At 43.8% G+C, this 22,149-nt stretch overlaps 1 protein-coding gene across 1 annotated transcript in view; it reads left to right on the top strand.

Moving 5' to 3' along the window:
- Positions 1 to 22,149, top strand: part of LOC144754245 (carboxyl-terminal PDZ ligand of neuronal nitric oxide synthase protein-like) — a 236,377-nt gene that overhangs the window by 127,263 nt on the left and 86,965 nt on the right. The window contains exons 6-7 of the mRNA XM_078641847.1: positions 2,137 to 2,278; positions 12,078 to 12,238. Coding sequence (XP_078497973.1) covers positions 2,137 to 2,278; positions 12,078 to 12,238 — 303 coding nt within the window. The remainder of the gene's footprint in view (positions 1 to 2,136; positions 2,279 to 12,077; positions 12,239 to 22,149) is intronic.

The following is a 22,149-nucleotide window of genomic DNA, read 5'->3' as shown; positions in this document are numbered from 1 at the left end:
GTGGCGGAAGGCATATGCAGGGGAACCATGGTACACTATATTCCCGTAGTCCAGCCGGGAAAGGACCATTGCCCTTAGAATTAATTTTAGAGCGGGGAGAGAAAAGAACCGGGAAATTTTCCTTATGGTACGGAGGGCAAAAAAACAAGAAGAGACGACTGAACTGATCTGAGAATGGGGAGTGAGGTGTTTGAGTGAAATCCCAAGTGTTTTTACTGAGGAAGAAGGCGTGGGGGGAGTGCCCAGGGACTGAGGCCAAACATTGGGGGACCAAGGACTGGGAGTGTTAAAAGTGACGACAAGTTCCGTCTTGTCGGGATTTAATTTGAGATGATTACAGTTCATCCAATCACTGATGAACAGCATGACAGATTGAAAATTGTGAATGCTGACAGGGGAGTGTGAAAGATGAAAGATGAGTTGGAGGTCATCGGCATAGTTATACACGGTGACCTCCATTTGCTGAAGTGCAAAGATAAGTGGATAGATATAGAGATTAAATAGTAAGGGTGAAAGAGAGGAACCCTGAGGGACACCACACTGGACCGGGCGAGGGAGGGCAGAGAATTCAGCGAGATGCAGTAGCATGACCACTTACCTGCATTATGCCCTTGTGAGACTTCAGGGTCAAATTATAGTCCATATTATACGTGGCTCTGATTTTCATACATTGCATTTAAATACGGCGTTTTGGAAAATAAAAACACATTTAAGATGCAGCCTACTAAGCTGTTTTAACAGAAGGATTGCTTTGTTAATTCGTCTTTTTTTTTTACCAACTTCAATGTTTTTTAGCCTCTTTAACCTTAATCATACTTTCCCAAATTTCTTAATTCCCAGTTGTCCCTGTTAATAATCATTGATCTGTTAATTTCATCTGTCTTTTTTAATAGTAGAGTGTAAGTTCAACTTTTTCCATTTCATAAATGAGATTTAAAGAATTTAAATCACATTTAAGAATTTCAGTAATGTGGCCCATCCCAAATTTACACATTTTTAATATTGTCCTAATTATTATACCAAGAGTATCGAACCAGATTGTCTGATATACCTTTTGCTTGTCTGATATACCTTTTGCTTTTTTGCACTATGGGACCTAGACCTATGACTAATGATGTGCTCATCAATACCAACCCCTTTAAAAGTTTACGAAATAAGACCCTAAGTGAGAAGCAATGTACTTGAGTGCAGGATGTTTAAACAGAAAAAACTAAATTGTTGAGCTGAAGAAGAAAAAAAAAGTTTCACAGTGTCGAAAATCAAGGGTTGGAACTTGTTGGTGATCCAAGCTTCACTTTATATACTTAAGGTTTGGTCACATTGAACTGCTTTGATGACCAGACGTAGCGATTTCAAAAGGCTTCTGAACCAGATTGAAAACTGCATAGCTACATGCGCCGTGAGACCCTTATGGGTTAGTAGTCACGCATTACAAGTCACTTGATTGATTGATTGACATATACCCCCGGAAGTGTTGCTCCATTTTCAAGAAATATTAGACAACACTATGATGCTGAACTGTGAATAGCCACTAGATGAATACCTAGCTTCTGCAGACCATGAAACTTACTGATGTAATGTCCAGTTCAGTGGAAAGTATTGACTTTCTGTTGGAGACTTGTATATCCAGTACATTTTCAGTTGACGATCATTTAATGAAGTTTCTGGTGTAAATGGTTTCCTCCTCCTGTGGTGAATCTACTTTGGGCCATGTGTTGCTCCGTTCAGAATATAGCTCCCATAGAACCATTCTGTAAAAGATGAAAAATGTTGACTTGTTCATGTTCATATGGTAGTGAACTGTGACAACTGAATTTTGTTGTCGTAGAAATTAAACCTTGTGCTGGTGACTCTATTAGTCACACGCGGTGGAGTATCAAACATGCATATTACATGTGCATATAATTTTTTATAAGATTAAAAGGACTATTGATCCCTAGAATGACTTCAAAAAAATAAATATCTGCCTGGCAATCCTGTCCTTTTCAGTGCATGTTGTTTGTTTTCTGAGCCTTATCACAGATACAGCCTTTTCTTTAAGACATTGTTCACTTCTCACTTTTCGCTTTCTGAAATTTTGATAGATGGCAGCAATGAGGTCCATGGTTTTCACCATGAATGCCTTATGTTTTACAGAGCCAGGCCATGAGAATTGTTCGGACGGTAGGGCAGGCCTTCGAGGTGTGCCACAAGATGAGCCTACAGTACGCCCAGCAGAATGCAGATGAGCAAGCGGATGGCGCAAGTGATAAATCTTTAGAGGAGCAGCCATTTAAAGGTGACTTGACCTCTTGGAGAACATCAAGGCTGGATGTTTGGTGAAAAGATTATGGTTACACTGGAAATGTAATCGTTACAGGTGTTATCATGTGTCATGAACAATGACACTTTAGACCTTTTTGAGTACACTGTCAATAGCAGAAATCATTTGACATGAATAGAAAGCCACTCACAGTTAATGTAATGTTCTTTTAAGTTTCTGATTATGAATCTTTAATTTGTGCAGTATCAATCAACTGTTTCAGTTTATTCTGTCGACAATATTCATGTGTCTAGAGAAAACTCTGCGAGAGACTCACTTGGAATATCCAACTAGACCAAGTCATTGAAAGAGTGATTGATAGGTAGGTTTCTAGCATCACTGTATGATTCTCACGAAATAACTTAAAATAATAATTTTTTAACTATGACTGAAGTCGAAAAAAATCTTGAAAATATGATGCACAAAACAAGATAGTCGCCGGCCTATGTTGACTCTATCATTCTTACCTTTTTTTATTGGACTTCTTTCTGTTTTCCCGGCCTCTCAATCTCTAGTATTGCGGAAGCTTATTGTATCAAACATATTTTCAGGCGATGGAGGCAGCCCTCAGCTCTCTAGTAATTCTTCAGTCTGTTGGCACCAGCTACCTTTTAGGTTGTGTCCAGCATGGCCCATGTCATCTGCTATCCTGCAGCCCTTCTGTACACAACTTATCTCCTGTTACAATGACCATACACCTCTCTTTCGCCAACTCTCTCTCGCTTTAGTTGCAGATAAAAAGTACCTCTTTTCAGAGGGTGAGGAGCTGCAGATAACCAGCTCCTTTCCACTTCAGTGGTGGTGAGCTGGCAGCCCATCTCCTCAGTCATTGTACACCCAGAGACCATCCTTATGCCTGCAGACCTGCCATTGGCACCTCGTGGGTAATTCTGCACCTGCTCAGGTCCAACTCTGCTTGGAGCATGCCATAGTTGCTGACCTCTAATGTTCCTCCACTCTCTCATGAGAACAATTGGTCTAGCTGATGGCTTTTGATGCATAAGCTACACTATTGAATCCCTATTGCAACTTTCTCTTTGCCTGTTCTGCTGTCTACCTGTAGAAGCAGTATCCCTCTGATAATCTCAGCTTCTCTGGCTGCCTTCTTATTGCCTGTGAGATTTCCTTGCTTCGGTTGATGTGTGGTTAGTTCGTGATTGCTCGCTGTGGCACTTTCTTAGCTGCATCACCTCTGCAATGGACACCTGGGAGATCAGTGGAGCCATTAGCCTTTGAGCCTGCTGCAGGTATTCCCTACCAGTTCCAGTCACTGCACCTGTAGCTCCTGTCAGTCACCTTCTGCCCGCTGCCACCTTCTCCGTTATATCACACCAGCTTATGGTCCTGCCCCTTTCATCCATGTTTTTTAGTCTGCTAGCTGACCACCCTGTTCTTTGCTTTTCCCCTACTCGCTCTTCCTTCATCTCGCCTATCCACTTTTGGCCATGAATGAATAGTTCTTGTTTCATTCTCCTTGTTTCTCGGTCATCTAGTCTGAAGTGGCCCTTTTATACTTAAGCCTCCCCATCCCTGCCTGCTCTTATTTGGCTGCTTACTCCTTCTCAACAAATATGCCACGATTTCCTGCTTTCTCCAACTATCTCTGGATATTTCTTCCTTGATTCTCCCATGCCTCTTCCTAGTAGTCCTCCTCTCCCCACCTTCTTCACTTCAGTGTCTCCCTCTGCTAGATCTCTCAATCCACTTTGCAAGCATAATCCCTCTTTTATTCCTTCATTCATTTTTCTCTTCCATTGTCTCCTGTTTATGTTCTCCACATGCCTTCATCACCATAAATGTCTTCCTTGTCTTTCTCTCTTTATTCCCTTGTCTGCCTTACTCATTCCTCTTTCCACATCATTCATGTTGGCCATATTAGGATATTTGTTCTTCTTTTACATTCTTTCCGTTTTCATTCTTCTCCCACAGTGGTCCCACTGGTTTTCTGCTCTTTCACTCCACTCACTTAAATCTTTTTTTCATAACTCATACTACCCTATATTTCTGTCTTTTGCTGCTACCATGGAGTATTAATTTAATATCTTCCTAAAAGTACTTTTAATGCCCCTCCATCCCTCTCTAGTCTGATTCCCTACTCTTTCTGAAACCTTGCTGAGTGAAGCTTGTGGCCTTATCTTTGTTTTCCTCTCCCCTTAATACTTCAGAACTTTATTATCTTCAAAAACAAAAAGTATTGGGGGGTTGCTGGCTTTACAGATGATCTGATGCAAGCTCTTTACTAGACCCTGTTCCGTGACATTTTTGAGACACTGTCCATTCTGAGCAGATTACACCAATCCCTTTATTTAACTTTGACTTCTATTTATTGTTTCCAGTCCATTGTACATTTGGCCCGCCTAAATGAAGATGCGGTTCTTAAAAAGGAGGAGTGGGCTTTATTTTTCCCCATTCACACTCCTGGAAGTAGTCAAGGTGCCTATGCGGGTTTGAGAATAATTTATTGAATGTACATCTTCTATTACGTGTCTCCATCAGAGGCACATCCTACAGCTACTTTTAAATGTGTGTTGATGGCACATCAGTCTTCCCCAACTATTCAACAGAAAAGCAGTCAGTAGTTGAATGGTTAGAAGCTGATGGGGTCAAGGCAGGGCAGGTGGACAGCAGGAGGAGCAACAGGAATAGGTGGAAATGGATTGGGGATGGAGGTGGAGGTGGTAGAGCCTGTTGCCACTGCCGCTGGTGAGCCCGGGTGGAGAGTTGCTGCCCTTTTGGCCCTTTCACTTGCTGGGGTCGCCGCCTGCCTCCCGCTGCCCGCTCCCATTTCCACCTGGGGAAGCGCCGGCCGCCCCGTGGAGTGCAGGACAGGGGACTGCAATTCCCAGCAGCCCACGGGAACCACGTGACCACAGCACAGCGCCAGGAGGCGCATAAAATTACCAACAGTCCTGCTTAACGGGGGGGAGCGTTTTTTTGGACTTGCCTGTTGCCACTGCCGCTGGGGAGCCCGGGTGGAGAGTTGCTGCCCTTTTCACCCTTTCACTTGCTGGGGTCGCCGCCTGCCTCCCGCTGCCCGCTCCCATTTCCACCTGGGGGAAGCGCCTGCCGCCGCGTGGAGTGCAGGACAGGGGACTGCAATCCCCAGCAGCCCACGGGAACCACGTGACCACAGCACAGCGCCAGGAGGCGCATAAAATTACCGACAGTCCTGCTGAGCGGGGGGAGCGTTTTTTTGGACTTGCCTGTTGCCACTGCCGCTGGGGAGCCCGGGTGGAGAGTTGCTGCCCTTTTCGCCCTTTCACTGCCTGGGGTCGCCGCCTGCCTCCCGCTGCCCGCTCCCATTTCCACCTGGGGGAAGCGCCTGCCGCCGCGTGGAGTGCAGGACAGGGGACTGCAATTCCCAGCAGCCCACGGGAACCACGTGACCACAGCTCAGCGCCAGGAGGCACATAAAATGACCGTCAGTCCTCCCTCGCGGGACACGAGCGGGACGCCGGGCAAAGGGCGGGCCCTCTGTGGCCCTCAGAGGCCAGAAGAGGTCGGGTCGGAACACCCATCCTGGTCTTCCGGGACTAACGTAATGAACTAAGGTATGCTTATCTAGAGACTAATCCTCTAGAGGCTGACAACGAACATCTTTGTCCTCTCCAAGTAGCCCCATTGATGATTAAGATACCCACTGGTCCCATACATAGGTGTGTGCTTTTGGGTCATAAGCTAGTTGCACCATGACCCCTAAAGGGCCCCCCAAACAATCTTCTTCTCAGGGAGAGTCACTCAAGGGGACACTGGACCTGTATATAACAAGGGTAACATTGGCCGTTGAGACAATAGAACACAGCCTTCCTAATGATACCACATGCTGCGTACGATCCCCTTCGATTCCTACCGACTCACCAAACTCTTTACTACTTAGGGAACTTAATGCAATTTGCAATACTAGGTATATTCCTAGAGAGCAGGGAATTGAACAAACTGGTTCCCCAACGCGCCCTACTGGTATTGGAAGCCCCGAGCCTAGGAAATCGTATCAACCCAATAAAAGTCCCCTGGAAACTCCTGTCCCACTAACAGATAAATCTACCATTCAAGCGACAGCACATTCCCAGGTCTCTTCCCAGAGCAGAAAACGTAAAGGTATGGAACATAAGGGGACACCAGCGAAATACCAAAAAATAAACTCAAGCCCCCTCCGGTTATTGACACCACCACCTTCGAGACACCCAAAGCACGTCAAACACCGGAAACCCCTGTATCCCTCTTACCTTCTATTTTGCTGGTCCATCTAGAGGAACTGGTCAAAACCTTACTATCCCCGCTCATTGAGAGGATAGAGAGAATTGGGGAAAAGCTTTCAAAAATAGATGAAAATACCAAGCCAAACAACCAATCCCAGAGCATAGTTGCTTCAAATAAGCTTGACACCACTGTAAACAGCAACATTGCCCAGAGCCAGCTACTGGATCCCGTACCATTAGTTTTTAAAAGCAAGGAGGTACCAAAAAAATCGACAATGGCCCCTAGCTCTGCTCCCAGAGCAGGGTTGAACAAAGTAGAAATGAGTTGTGAGGGGTTAGCTGCAATTAATAAATGTATCAACTTACCACCGGAGGCAGCACCCTATGTGTGTGTCCTCTCGGGAGTGCCTGAGCTCACTATCGGAAAAATTGAAGGTCACCAGGACCTTAAAAACAAAGTACAGTTTTGGTTGACGAAGAACAGACCCCTTCCATTTAATATCGACGGAAGAATTCTAAATGTGAGAAGGGTGGGGTGGATAGGTTCCCGACCCAAGACCATAGGCGGAGACCTGGTAATTGTTAACTTCAGGGATAACCAGTTCATCCCATATCTACGTAGCTGGGAGCGACAAAGAGGAGATGGGCCAATAGCTACACGGGAATTGTGTGATTTCTACCCCAGAACTGCGTATTTTCCAACCACAAGTTGGAGTGTAGAGGAAAACCACTGGGTGGACAGGAGGGGCCCTGTATCGATCAGCTACCAGCAGATACCCACATATAATCATCAAAACCTACTCCCTGGCTTAGATATGGTGATCCGATAGGACAAGGATATTGCCCCAATCAGTAATCATTAATGCACAGTTATTATTCTTTTTGTATGATGTACAATATCGCTTTGCCAAAATGTAACGAACCTCAACTTTCGTTGTTAATTGCTTTTTCCTTTAATTTGTAACTATTATTGTTTGATCGCAAGGAAAACCGATCTACATTTTTGACTTTGTGTAATATTTTAATGTAAATGAATCTTGTACTTTGTATGCTTTTATGGTTATTAATTTTAACCGAATAAAGTACTTTGATGTTGATGATGTTGACTAAAGCTTGCAAGGGACCAATGGCAAGGAAGGAATAAGTGATAGAGAAAGTTCTGAAAAAGAAGGAAAATGTGTAACGGACAAGCCCAATGATTGGAAAGGTATGGAAAAATGTCGGTCTATGAGGGAAGATTAGGGGTGTTACATGCAAAAGGCCTCTTTCAGTCTTCTTTTTGGCCACTTTTCCTCTGGCCTCCATCTTGTTCCTGTCATCTCTCGCTTTCTTTCTGTCCCATTCCGATCAGTGATACTGTAGTAGGCTGGCTTGGTATATGGTGCTCACTTATGTAAGTGTAGCACCCTGCACAAATCCAGACAACCCTTATGGTGATTTCAGTGGTCTTAAAGAACCTTGGAAAGCTGAGTGGTAGCTATGGAGAGCAGCCTTCAGGCATAGTCCAGAAGGAGTTTAAAGCAGCTTGTTTTACCTGTACTTAATCTCATGGTGTAGGTTAAGTGAAAAAGAATCACACAGTGTAGTTATAAAAATAGGTATTTATTATAAACACTCAGTAACACATTGCAATATCTCCGACCCGGAGATATAACCACAATATTTTGATGATAGAACATGTAGGTAGCACACATACACAGTGGTCTACAGGGGGTAATCAAACCATATACTAAAATAGTGGAAGGCAAACCATGACCTAAGTCGAAACCAAACCCAGAAGACATAGAACAGTCGGGTACCCAAGGAACCACCCAAGGTGAGTACCCAGGAACCCCACGGAGGCCGTGTGCAGAGTGGGAAACGACCGCAGACTCAAAACAAGTCAATGGTAAGTCCTGATTGTAGTTTTTAAGCAGGACCCTCCCCAGCGGGCCGTGAAGATACCCTTTGGAAGATGGAAGGTTGTAGAGTCACCTTACCCGTGGATACCCCAGGAACCAGGATACCTATACCTGGGAAGCCAGGTGCTAAGTGATGTCGGAAACCACCGTAGACCACAATGGAGGACTTCAGTGAAGATGCTGCTGGCGAAGAAGGTGAAAGATTTCGGTGGAACCCAAAGGTGGATTTAAGATGAGAGGTACCTTCAAGCAGAGGGTACAGATTCTATGCCACTCAGGAGTGACCAGGAGGCACGGAAGACGAATGCCCACTGATGTTGGAGGTTCAGGTGAGTTGACGGTGCCCTTGAAGTTGCAGCTACGTGGACTAGGCGACGCTGTGGAAGACCAGGAGCTGTTCATGAGCTGTCCCATGTCTGATGTCCAGAGTCAGGGGGTCAGTGTCCGGCAGGGGCACCAACAAGCCTTGGCAACGGTAACCAATGTAGCAGTCGAAAAAGGTGCTGTGTCGGGACCAGCAAGGTCCAAGTGACTCACCACGAGCAGGTAAGTCAGAGCAGGCCCTGAGCAAGCATGGGACCCACTGGAGCCAAAGAAGGACCGAAGGCACAGGAGTCTCAGGAGGACCTCTAGCAGCTCACCAAAGAATAAAGGCCAATGGTGCAGAGGATGCGGTGCAGGCGAAGATCTTGGCTGCAGGAGATGTTTGAGGCTGGAGCTTCTTGGAATCAATAATACGTAGGGGCCCCCTGAAAGCTAATCAAGGGCAGACCGACAGGGGAAAACAGAAACTACCAAATGCAAAAATGTCTGCCCCCTCTGATTCATACAAGTGGCTCACGTAGAGTCCATTGTTTATACTTAACAGAATTGAGCTCACCAAGATACATAACCAGCCCACATAATTAACAGAACAACATGATAGAAAAATATAAATATTTTTTATTTATTAAATTCATCGTAAACAGATAGTTTCGTCATCGAAGGAAGACACAGGTAATCAGAGTCACAAATCACAATTAATCGCCCCACACAACCCAAACATCATTCATTTACTCAAAAGCACTCAATCACATTCTCTACATCCTCTCAGAGCACATTCCAGCAAGCATACCCATATATCCGTCACACAGTTCATCACTCATCCTTAACAAGATATCAGATGTAGCACACTATAGCTGTCCTGCAGCGTCTTCCCGGTTAACAACTGGGGACCGAATATCGTAATTGCAGGACAGGATGGAACAACGCCAACGTGCGTTTCGGTGCCGTGCCAGATCTACGGCCACACCTTCATCAGGGCATTCAACAATGGTAAATGGGGGGACAGGATAATATCAGAACAGCAAACAGTCTGTGGTGGGCAAAAAAACATATTTTTACATATAAATCAATTCCAACTCATAATTTTTCATATAGACATCCTGCTTATTACATACACATATAATAGATAAGGCATTTCAGTGTTCATAATAATAAAAAATATTTATATTTTTCTATCATGTTTTTCTGTTAATTATGTGGGCTGGTTATGCAGCTTGGTGAGCTCAATTCTGTTAAGTATAAACATTGGACTCTACGTGAGCCACTTGTATGAATCAGAGGGGGCAGACGTTTTTGCATTTGTTGGAGCTTCTTGAAGCCCGAAGATCTCTGTTGAAGAGAGTCAACAAGCCTAGGCAACGGCAAGTCAACACGGTGCACAGGGATACTGCTCCAGCGGTTGCAGCGAGGGATACTGGCTTCAAACTTGCTGTGAAGACAGTGAGGCCTTGAGGGAGTTCCAGAAGCACTAGCTGTGTTGCTGAACCTTTCAGAGTCCGTAGTAGCTCAGGAACAGCAGACCAGTCTGCTTCATTGTGGTTCCTGCAGATGCAGGGAAGTGACTCCTTCACTTCAAGGGAGATTCCTTCAGGTGTCTTGGATGTCCACAGGCCTGTAAAAGAACCCGTATGCAGCACAGGCACAGATGACGCAGAAGACTAGCAGGACGACAAGACCAGGAGCACCAGGAGTCTTCCCAGTTGCAGTCTTGGAACCAAAAGCAAAGTTCAGCGAAGTCCAAAGTGCCCAGAGGGTTGAAGATTAAGTGATTTCGGACGAATCTAAAGAACCAGCCACAGCTAAGCCCTTAAGTACCCTAAGGAAAGGGTTGGGGTGATTCAGGTGACTTGGGTGATTCAGGGGACCCTCCCGCAAGAGGGGCTGGACATTGGGGGAGGATATTCCCATGTCCTTTGTCCAGTTTCGCGCCAGAGCGGGAGCCAAAGGCTCCCTGAACTGGTTCCAACTGGAGTATGCAAGGAGGGCATCAAATGTGCCCTTCAAAGCAGTCTAATGGAGCTGGCATGCGCCCCCACCCTAGCCCAATACATTAAGTCCTGTCTGGGAGGTGGTCACACCTCCCTGTGATAGGAAACCTATTGTCCTGCCTTCCCCTGCTTGAGCTTGGTTCAGCAGTAGGAGAGCAGAATCGTGTGTTAGGTCAGCAGCCATAGTTTGCTGTCTGGGTCTAGAAGACTGGCACAGGAGCACTGAGTGCCTTCCGGAGAAGCTTTACAGTGCATGTAATCATTCGTCCAACACCGTTTGATAGCAGACATGACCGGGTTCATTACAGCCAGATTAGAGTTAGCCTTCGCGTAATGATGCATGGCCACTCTATTTATCGTAATGGCTGATGAACGTACAACCCGGGAGAGTGGACTCTGTAGATTGTAGGGGTGTCCTGCTCATGCAGTGGGGCCCTCACACTTCTAACCGAGCTCCCTGTCTTCAGGTTTGAAAGGCCTACCTTGGGTGTGACTTATACGTTTTAAGTGCAGTGACCTTCGATATAAGGAAAGTTATATCTGTTATAAGTGGTGCTTACACAGGCAGCAATGGCAGGCCTGTAGTCACAATTTGAGTGGTCTCCCATGGGTGGCATAATGCATACTTCAAGCCATGGGGGACCCCTGGTGTACCTCTGCCTTGGGTACCTTAGTACCATATACTATCTGTTGTGTACCCAAGTTCTCACCATGTCCAATTTAGGGGAGAAGCACGGAGACTGAGGTCCTGATTAGCAGGATCCCACTCAGACTAGTCAGAAAAACATATGACACCAGCAAAAAGTGGGGGTGACCATGAAAGCAGATCCTACTTTCCCACAGATACCCATTGATGGGGATGGACTGAATGAAGGTGGGAGATGAGAAGAACAGGATGGAGGACAGAGGAAGGGCGGCTAACAAGAAGACTGAAAGAAATTTGAGGTAGAGAGGGAAACGGGGCTTCAGAGGAGCATCACTTGGAGTGTAAGGGGAGACACTGGGAAAGAGGCAGGAAATCGAAATAAAATGAGGAAAGGGGCTGAGATGCGAAGAAGAGGCTGCGTATCTAAGGAATATTAAACACAAGGTAGCATCTTGTGCAACATTGCATAAGATTTTTTTTTCTTATTTTAAAGCTACGTTAATTTCTATGTTTTGACATTGGCAATACTATATGTACCTTACTTGTTCATTGTGAATGTTTGCTATTTGCAATGGCTAAATGTAAGAAAGGACAATGGGGATGTCACAGGATACCTTTCGTATTGTTTCGTCTTTTATTAAGAAAGAAATGTTGCAATGGCTGATTATTCCACAGTTTCCCAGATTTGTTTCTTATTTTTTTTTCTTTGTGTTAAAGTTCGTCAGTTGATGGGAGCAGACATTGAAGACACAAACCACGTTGACGTTGAGTGCAATACCGTGTGCTTGTCTGACAAGGGAAACCTACAGCCAGCATCGTCCATTTCTGACCTGGATATCCTGAAAACGGTGCAGCTGCTGAAAGAGAGGACTGGCCCGGTAAGGATCGACACCACGCATGCGCATGCTCCCAAACTAAGGGGCGCTACACTTCTTTGGCCCTCATTGGGAGTCTCCCTGAGCAGTAGCACCCACGGGAATACCGCTTTGGTTGATTTTGAATTACCCAGTGTTCCCGCACTCTGGAATACCGGATGTGGAAGCAAATCGGTTGCAGAAACACACCCAGTATAGCCAGAGTTTGCACCTGCTCAAAGCAAGTATGAGATATCTGATTCAATGGCTTCGCAATCAAGAACTCTGCAATGTTTGCCCTGGTCAGTCTGTGTCCAGCAGGTTATTCCCCATTCTGAGGCTGGTGCTTATGGTGCATACATTGGCTGTAATTGTTCATTCCTTCCCTGGCTTCCATAAGTATAGTTCCTGGCAATTTCATGATTGAGGGTCTTTGAGTTACAAATGTTGAACTAATCCTCCCTTATCCCATAAACAGTGAGGTTCAGTGCTGAAGGATTGAGCTGTAATAAGGAGGCTTGGGTGGTAGATGCTACCTCTTCACAGCCCACCCACTAACCAGATTTTGCGATTGAACCTGCTCATTCTGCCCCTTTGTCCTTATCTTCCTAAACTTCAGAGCAGTTTTAAAAAACAGGATGTCCAAAACAGGAAAGCGCTTGCCAAGTATTTGTCCTCTTAACAAACAAGTTTGCTTACTCTGGGGTTTTCAAAGGTCATTCTTCGCTGACAAACTAAAGCAAATACCTAAACGGTTCCTGCTACCTGGGTTTCTGTTCCTTTCTTTCACGAGAACCGGAGAGCTTGTGCTTGTTCACACACTTTGCTTCCACATTTGTGTTTTTGTGGTTCACCTGACTATAAATAATGCTAAGATTTACATCATGAGTGACAGAACGCGCCCAAACACCCTAGCATCATGGCGCCTGTTGTGTCCGTTCATTCATTTGGGAAGTAGCAGCACCAGGTGCCGGAAGGAGCAGTTCACACTGTCCTACCTTACACCTGTAGATGTAATATACTTCCATTCACTAGAATTTCTCAACAAGTGTGCACTGTGAGAAAGAAACACCTTAGCATAGGCAACTCAACACACTCCAGAGTGTTACACGCTCATTGCTGACATCTGTCAGCTGAGGTTCCTAGATGAATTCATATCATCAGGAACACAGCTTGATCCTATCCATTCGTTCATCAGAGCTATATATTTTGGGGGTTGCAGTCCTCATTCATCTTAATTGAACCAAATGGGCTAAAGTTCTTAATAACCTTGTTTTGTTGAAAACTATATTATGGTGACCCTGAGGACATGGGCAAGGTTGGTAAATATTTCGGTCCACGGGTTTCATTCCGGGGAGGGGCAACTTGGTGTTTAATCCTTAAAAGATTTAGGATTGAGTACCTTTAAATTTGGTCATACAGCTCTTGACAGCACTAGGAAATAGCAAATCAGCTATTGCCTTGTAAAAATGAACGATTAATCAAAGATAAATGATTGAACATACTATCCCGCTTGCATATCTGTGACATATCGGAACTGGACAATTGTGGCACAATTATATAATTGTGTCGTGTTGCATGCTAATGCAGCACATAGAAAGTTACTCCACTTAAAACACTATTGTTTTTTTAAATATTTTTATTGCTATTTTACAATACAGTATATAGCACACATAACATGAAAGGACAGTTCGCTTGTTAGGAGCAAAAGGATAGCTGATTATTTTTTTTAAAGACGACTGAAGTGTCCAGTTAATTTTACTGTCCACAGGCAGAGCTGTCGACCACACCACCCAGCTTCCCATGAAACCTCACATCCCACGTGAATCTCCACTGCTCCTCTTTTCTCCTAATAACATACTGGAGTCCTAACCATTCTCCAGTGTTGTTTTGACAGTAACTAGTGTGCAAGTTTTCCAAAGTACAGCTGCACCCTCAAAGGCCAAACCCCATCCTTTGTAAATAATGCCAGATTCTGTCGTCTTCTAGTGTCTATTAATTGCTTCAAAGGTAGAATAATATTGCCTTTTGATGTATAATTTACTCCTATTAGGTAAGACTGTGATGTCACTTTAGCATTCTGGACTCGTGTTTGATAGAACCAAGAACTCGCCTGTGACTTGCATCATGATAATTCACAGTTGATGGCATGGTAATCTATATATAATGACTTGGTTTTTATGTACTTATTAATACTGCAGTTTTGCCATTTTAAAGTGGTGTGAATAAGATGTGCCATTAAATACTAATGAGGTTCTCCCAGAGAACGTCTGAAGACCTGGGAATCTGTACAGGATATACAATACTTCGTCCTAATGTATCTTACCAGCCCTCCTCGGGTACACAGTACTGGAGAAATCAATTCAAACGGTCATACAAGGAACATAAATTCTTGTGCAGAGAGAAGGGCCAAAGGAAACAGTGTTTTCTAAGAAAAAAACCTTTCTTCATATAGTCTTCATGAACAAGCAATATTTAACCAATCATTATGACAAATAGACGGTTGTCAGAAAGAAAGTAAAAAGGAAGGGCTCAAGTGCAATGTGAAAGTGGAAGGGAAAGGAGCAATCAGGAAAAATGAGAAACAAAAATACCCTATTTTATAAACACAACACTGGCTGGATTACGTGATTAGTCGACCGAACCAATGTTGAGCCTGTATACATTGACATTCCACTATCTTATTCCTTGGAAGACCTCTTGGAGATTAAACAAGGGTCAAAAGGTAGTAATGCAGGCCAAAGAAGGAATTGGAATTGTCGATGTTTCGACCGGTCTTCAGAGATCAGGGTAATTTCAACCACCGCATGCAGATCTTCATCAGAACAACCGTTGTGTTAGCCTGGACATTCCATAATGCCAGAGATCAGCCTGGCTGGAGAGATTGTACAGTGTGTAGCTTGCTCACCAACCCAATATGAATGCCCTCTTGTAATGGGCACTGCACCACTCCAATTTTACCAAGGAAAGGATTTGGAACGTTGTGGCCTGAATCTGTGTATTATGAAAAAATATTAACCATCGCAGACGAATGAGGCCAAAAACATCTGCAGCTGTTCTGATATTTCTGTATCGGTGCCTCCTGCAGTGAAGCCTTGGAGAAGATTCTGGAGTGTTTTACTTAAGCTTTGAGATCTCTGAATTGCAACAATAGAGTGTCTAAGGTAGAGGAGTGCTAGGGAGGGAGCACAGAGGGAGCGCAACCTATCTAAGATGCTAGGCCCTAAGTTGCTGGGCAAGCCCTGATTGTAAGAAATAGAACTGCATGCCCTCTAAGAACATATGATGTCCTTCTCTGGATGTTTGCCGTGTTATCATGTACATATTAAAAACACCAGGGAGAACCTTGTGGCATGCTGCATAGGATTGGAGCAAAAGAGAATGCCACTTTGCCTGGGGCAATGAGTGAGTTGAAGATTGGAATGATAAGATCAGTTTGCATGCAGATTTGGGCAGTCGGGCTGTTCAAATACTCCACGAAGGCATAGGTGGTCACTTTGGAAAGGCATCAGAAAGTGTGGGTACCACTGTGTCAAGATACATTAGAATATCTCAGATTCCAAGCAGGGTAGCTGCTTGATCCGGTGCATGGTTAACACCCTATTTAGTGCAGCATTCAAAATGTGTACTCTGTGTCGGTGTCATACTATTTATCCCAGAAGTTTGGTAAGAAGCACAAATTGTGACACTGGTCAGTAGTTGTGTAGGTTCCTCTGCATCTAGAGTTTTTCAGATTGGTGTCATACAGCGGTCTTTCAAGCAGTGTGGGAAGATGACTGTGGAAAGGAAGCACATTTAGTAAGAGTCAGGGTTTCCTTTGTATCTGCTTAAGTGTGAATGTTCGTCTGTTAATATAAATGGGTTGACCTTTCCTAGAATGGTTAGCATCTCCTTGACTGAGATAGGGTTAAATCGAAGTTGGTCCGCTTGTTACTTGGGGTGGGATTAACTGTTCATTGTTTTCGGAGGGTTTAATTTTGAAATATTTATCTTTTTTTACTTTGAAGTTATATATGGATGTGTGTTGCATATGTGATTGATTTGAGTGCTGAGATTTCTCAAAAAGTGACCTGTTTTTTCCAAATGGCTTCTTCTAGACTCTATGTATTGCACTTTCTATTTTCCTAGTTTGGGGTGAGTTGGCTTTGACACTATACAATGCTATTTGAGCATTTTAAAACCTTTTGGGGGTATCCCCAAGTGTTTTCTGCACCTGTCCACATTTTTAGGCTTATTGAGCCTGATTGGCTGGGTTCCAGTGCTGGCAAAAAATGCAGTGGCAGACCGAACACACAGTGATGGGAGGAATACTTGCAGTGTTTCTAACCACTGACAACCGCTCAGAGTAGCAGCCCAACCCATCATTCATGTTCTCACCATGCCGCCTCAGTTTGGACCCAGCCTATGAATATCAGTCTTGACTCTTCTCCAATAAGGACAGTCCAGCTCGAGCTGCCAGGCCAGGTCCTCCCTGAACCAGAAAACACTCCAAGACCAGCTCCATCCTGATTAGGGCTCATATGATCGATGGGTTGGAATGCTGCCACGCGTGATTGACCGTGGTTAGCAAGATGGCGAGCATTCCTTCTGTCGCCTTAAGTGTGTTTCCAGTGGCATCCTATGTCCAGTGGGTTTGGGAAATTGTGATTGTCACTGGTATCTCTGCTCCTTGGTTCTCGTGCGCTGCTGTACTTGTCTGAGTCGTGCGTCTCTACTTCTTTCAGTGCTTTCATGTCAGAAGCCTATTAAAGTAAGAAGAAACTAGATTTAAATGTAGTTAATTGCTGTTTCCTCCACCTTTCATGTCAATCCTTTTGATGTGCAGTGATTATACTAAAATGATGATGCAATGCCTGATGTAAGAGCAGCGATGCTTCCAATGGAGAAGGAATGTTGGGAAGGATTTATTTATTTGTAAAATATTGTTTGCATCCTTTCCGGAGCTCTCAAGACAAGGACTTGTACTGTCCTCCCTTGTGTGTGTTCTTTACTTTTAGAACTTGTATAGTCTCCAGAGCCTCTGTACAATAGTTGAGGTCTCCCCATAAATCTCTCTGCTGGCTGGAAGTTGATCTCTGGTCGATCAGATCTGCAAATCTTTACTTCAGTCTTTTATTTTGCATACTTGATGCTAATATTTAAATTGTGGTTGCTGAATCATTTCTTTACTAAATGTATTAACAGACACTCCCCTGCAGATACAGCCCTGTTCTAACTCGGGGACCCACTGTCCTCTCATTGCAGACTCTGGTATTGTGGCCCCAGGAGCCTTCTCTGTTAGAATCCATGTCTACTTGCTGTTGTGCTGCAGAAGATTCTCCTTTTGGAGATGCTCAAATGCATTGTCAGGTTTTCTTGTGGTTCGGTGCATAAACGCATTAGGAAGTGGATTATGACGGTTTTGGGGAGTCCTTCTGCTCTGTGAATCCAAAATAGCTACCCAGGAACGTGTTCAGTCTTTTGAACTCTTGCAATATTAGAACACATGAGCTCCCATGACATGTGTTGCCTTCTATCACATATAAGAGCTTTTCTGCATGGAGGAGTATTGTTTCTGTTTAGAGCAAGTTAGGATTGTGAGCATTCCACTGAGATTTGCTTAACCCCCCTAAAAAATGCAGGGGTGCAAAATGTTAGGACCTAGCCCTTGTTTTGTATTTAAGATACAGCCACTAAAGTTCTTATTCCTGCTTTGACGTAAGACTGACAAAATTCAGCCAGACAATCCAGATCAAAAATCTTCTGTGAGAAACTACAACATGGAGTTTGGTTCTGTGCTGCTCTGGTGGTTGTACTTTAGCTTTCCTGACATTTGTGATTGTGTTATATTTTGAGTAGGCTATTAGTGCCTATTTTGGTGTCCTGCTTTGGGTAGTATGTGGTAATTGAGCTATGACACTATTTGTGCTAAAAATCCTTGTTGAATGGTCGTGATATAAAAAACTCTCTTCTAGTTGTAGAACAGGGGGGTAGTGACATGATGTTGGTAGCTGGTATCAACTGGATGACCATGTTTATGGTTTTGTACTATTGTGGTTAAACATATCCCAACTAAGAAAAGGTGATCTATATTAAACATTAGACCATCTGCCTGGAGTTGTAGAGGATGGTGGTGGCGAGAGGTGCTTCGTACTGAAGATCTTTAAATACTGCATATAGGTTATTGAAAAAATTATGTCCTGAGCACCCGTCATGTAGCCACTTATAAATTCATGTCTAAAGTAATCTTATACAGGAGATTTAAAAGTGCTTTTAGTTGGACACATTATAGGTCAACAAAACATTATCCATTATAAAAACCTAACTGTAAGCTTAGTGAAGTTCATGCAGATACTAACTTAGTAGCTTCTTTGGCACATGAATCCTCCGAATTTAGGTCCATATGTAGTGGGACTTCTTTTTCATGGATAGCCTTTAACCTGTTGCATGCTCGTGATGGAACCATTCCGTCACAAGCCATGGTGGTGCTGTGCTGGTGACGGAATGGTTCCGTCGCGGCCCGGCTGCCGCGCCTGCGCTGCAGTGATTTCACGTCTGCGCAGTGCATTCTATTGAGCGGGCGGGTCAGTGACGGAACCATTCCGTCACAAGCACAGCGCCACCGTGGCTCGTGACGGAGTGGTTCCGTCACGAGCATGGCGGCGCTGCGTGCCACCCCCTCCCCTCTAGCGTCGCGGCGGAATTACCGCCGCGGCCAAGGGGTTAAAAGTTCATGCCTCTTAGTGATTTTTATCTTGTCTGTCCCCAATAACCTCCGGTATTTGTATCCTCTTTCTAAAAATCCTTTGGCCTTGGTAAGCAATTCTATCTCAAAAGCTTTTTTAGGACTGCATTGTGCCCGATCCAGTTCTCCATATGGAGTGATTTAATTTCTCTTGTAGGGTGTGGAGTGCAGTGCAATATTGGTTGATGTTGGTGTCCTGAATAGTCTAATTTAAAGTCTATCCTGTTCAACACACATGTCTATATCCAAAAAAGTAATGCTTTTGTTGCTGTAATCCAAAGCAAGTCTGATAGTCATATCATTTGCATTCAGATATTTATGAAAGGCGTGTGAACCCTCAGTAGTTTAATTCCATATTAACATGGGGTCAACTATATAGCTACCCCACTGTATGATGTTTTCCAGGGAGGTATTTCAGAGATCTTGACCAAGTGATAAACAGGTCGGGCTTAAGAGGGAGCCCATTGCAGTGCCTCTGATCTGGCGATTAGGTTCTTGGCACAAAAAGTACTTGGGTGTTAGAAAAACCTTTGTATATACCAACAACATAGCTGCGTGACTGCTAAAGGTTGCTGATTTGATTGGCCAAATATTTCATAGCTCTAAGGCCCTGTTAATGTTTTCCATCCATCGTGACCTAAGAGTACAAATCTAACCATTAGAAATCATATCATTGACGTAAAATATCTCTGATGTGGGAGTTAAGAAGGTAAAGTTGCTACCATGGAGGCTTGTTATATGTTCACATATTCTTAACTGTACTCAGTACTGACATTAATCCCAGAGGGTATCCTGCTGCCTTTGTGAATTTTAGGTAAGAAATATGTTATATCTTTCATAGTACTATCTACATTCAAATACCTATATGTATCCTCATCAATGAAGTTAAGATAGCTATAGCATCTTAAAATGGTTTTCAGTTCTGACCTCTTAAAGGCTGTTGTGCTGTAGTGCCCTGCAACTATCCCCACCTGATGGTTGTTGTAGGGCAGATGTCTTCAAACTGTGGGGGACGCCCCCCTTGGGGGCGTTAATGTGTTCCCAGGGGGCGCCATTGAGTCTGCGTCCTTGACTCTGATTTAATTAGGTGCCAATGACTTTCGGAGCATCCGACTGAGGAGCAACATAAACAGTTATCAAGAAGGAAGCGTTTCAATTCTAGGAAGGACAGACGGGAGGATTACTCTGTCTTTCTTCATCTTCATGCGAACAGCTGTCATTTCCAAGGTCATTTATTTAACGGTAAAATTATAGTTCTCAAAAACACAAGTATATTTAATTACAAGAAAATATATAGTCCGCCAGTCATGGCAATCAGTCCTATACATTATCCTCAGTCTACTCTTCATTTTCCTCTTGCTTCATGCGAACAAGCTCTAACTTTCCTCTCACTGACCACTCTGCAGCTCCAAACTTAATAAGGCAACGCAAACCTGTTATGTTATCCAGTTCAATAGTAACCTCGTTATATATCAGCACAATCATGCCCTTTATCACTTGCTGCCAGAAGTGCACCCCGAAACAGTGTGGCTTTTCCCTATTATTTTAGAGACTTTCCATGTTTTCAAATCTTCTACCTCCTGCCCCAGAGTCTTTCAGAACGCGTGGGAAACACAACTTTCATCATTACAATGACCCTGCTTTGGTTGGCCAGGCAAAGATGTACCAGGAAGGGGCGAGAGGAGCATCTTACTTTTGTGCAACTGGGTTATATGTCTTTGCACTCTACTGTGTCTTTTCCGCGCAATTCTGTGTTTGTTGAATGTTTCCATGCTAAGCTATAACTGTGATGCACTTATTAATCATCATCTTTTATGTGAACCCTAGCTGAGCTATGAAACTAATTGGTGTCGTTCTGCTTTTCTTATATGTCTATAAACATATGTTTTAAAAAACATAAATCAATACATCATGTGAACTTATGAATAATAGTTTCATTAAGTATAATGATACAAATTCAGTTACGTCAATATCCTTTACTCTGAAAAAACGAACTCTAAATTACATCATTCACAGGAAGGGAGAATGTTCATTAGAAGGTTGTTGGGTAGGATAATCCTCACCTCAATGTCTCTAATAGAACTGAAACTTTGCCGCTTCATACGAAATGTTATAGTCTATGTCAAAACTGGAGGTATGGACAATGCATGTTCAAAGCCTAGTTACAACCAAGGAGACTTGGCAGCAACTTGTGCGCCAACGCAGAGCGAAAGGACAGGAATGCAGCATATTTCATGAATAAGGTGCATTCATGCCCGTTCACATTGGCGTAGGGCAGCGCAGCAAGAAGACTTTGCGGCGCTGCCCTACGCAAATGCCTCATAAATGAAGCACACTGTTTTTAGAGACACATTTGACCATGCCCCCCAAGCTCACTGACCTTTGCTTTGCTAAACATTGTTTCATTTATTTATGTATAGAACTTGGTCCTCCTCATCATTGCCGCCTATCCAGCGGTGGCCGGCTCAGGTAAGCGCGGTGGTTCGGGACAGGCAGGGAAGTCGACAGACGATGGAGTAGGTATAGTTAAATAAATAAGTAATACCTAGTTTGAGTCCCCTACGCCCACCGTGCTTACCTGAGCCGGCCGCCGCTGGATAATTGGCAATGATGAGGAGGACCAGGTTCTATAAATTTTTGTCCAGAGGGGGTCCTTTCGCCTAAAAAAGTTTGACAGGAGGGTCTCAGCATCAAAAAGTTTGAAGACCTCTGTTGTAGGGCGTCTTGTTTACACCGGTCAAATTTCAAAGCCACTACATTGTTGCCCTCAGATTCAGAAATTCTTGGCTTTCATTTCTATTCAGACTATTTTTGGGTCTACATTTCTACATATTGTCAAAATCATTTTTATTTTATTCATAAAGTTTTATATAGCACGAAGAGGGATATCAGAGTGCTTTACAATAGGATGGGAGAATTGAGTACCAAATTGAAGAATACATTGATAACATTATCATGAGGTATCACTTGGGTTTTATTGTTTAATTTAAAAGTGGTTTGCATCCCATATCCAGTATCCCCTACAGTTAAATGCCTTAGTGTGAGGAAAGTGGTTTATTATATGGTGTAGTTATGCGATCTCCTCGTGTAATAAACTCAAACCTGGCTTGGGTCCAGTCAGGCTTGTTTGCAAAACCTTAGCTCATACATGGGTAGCAGTGGCTTTGAGCAGTCTGGCTTTTGCAAATTAACAAGTGCACAGCATTTAGAA

This window comes from Lissotriton helveticus, chromosome 5_1 (genome assembly GCF_964261635.1).
Source record: "Lissotriton helveticus chromosome 5_1, aLisHel1.1, whole genome shotgun sequence".
Taxonomy (NCBI): domain Eukaryota; kingdom Metazoa; phylum Chordata; class Amphibia; order Caudata; family Salamandridae; genus Lissotriton; species Lissotriton helveticus.
This window is presented reverse-complemented; position numbering and strand designations above follow the sequence as displayed.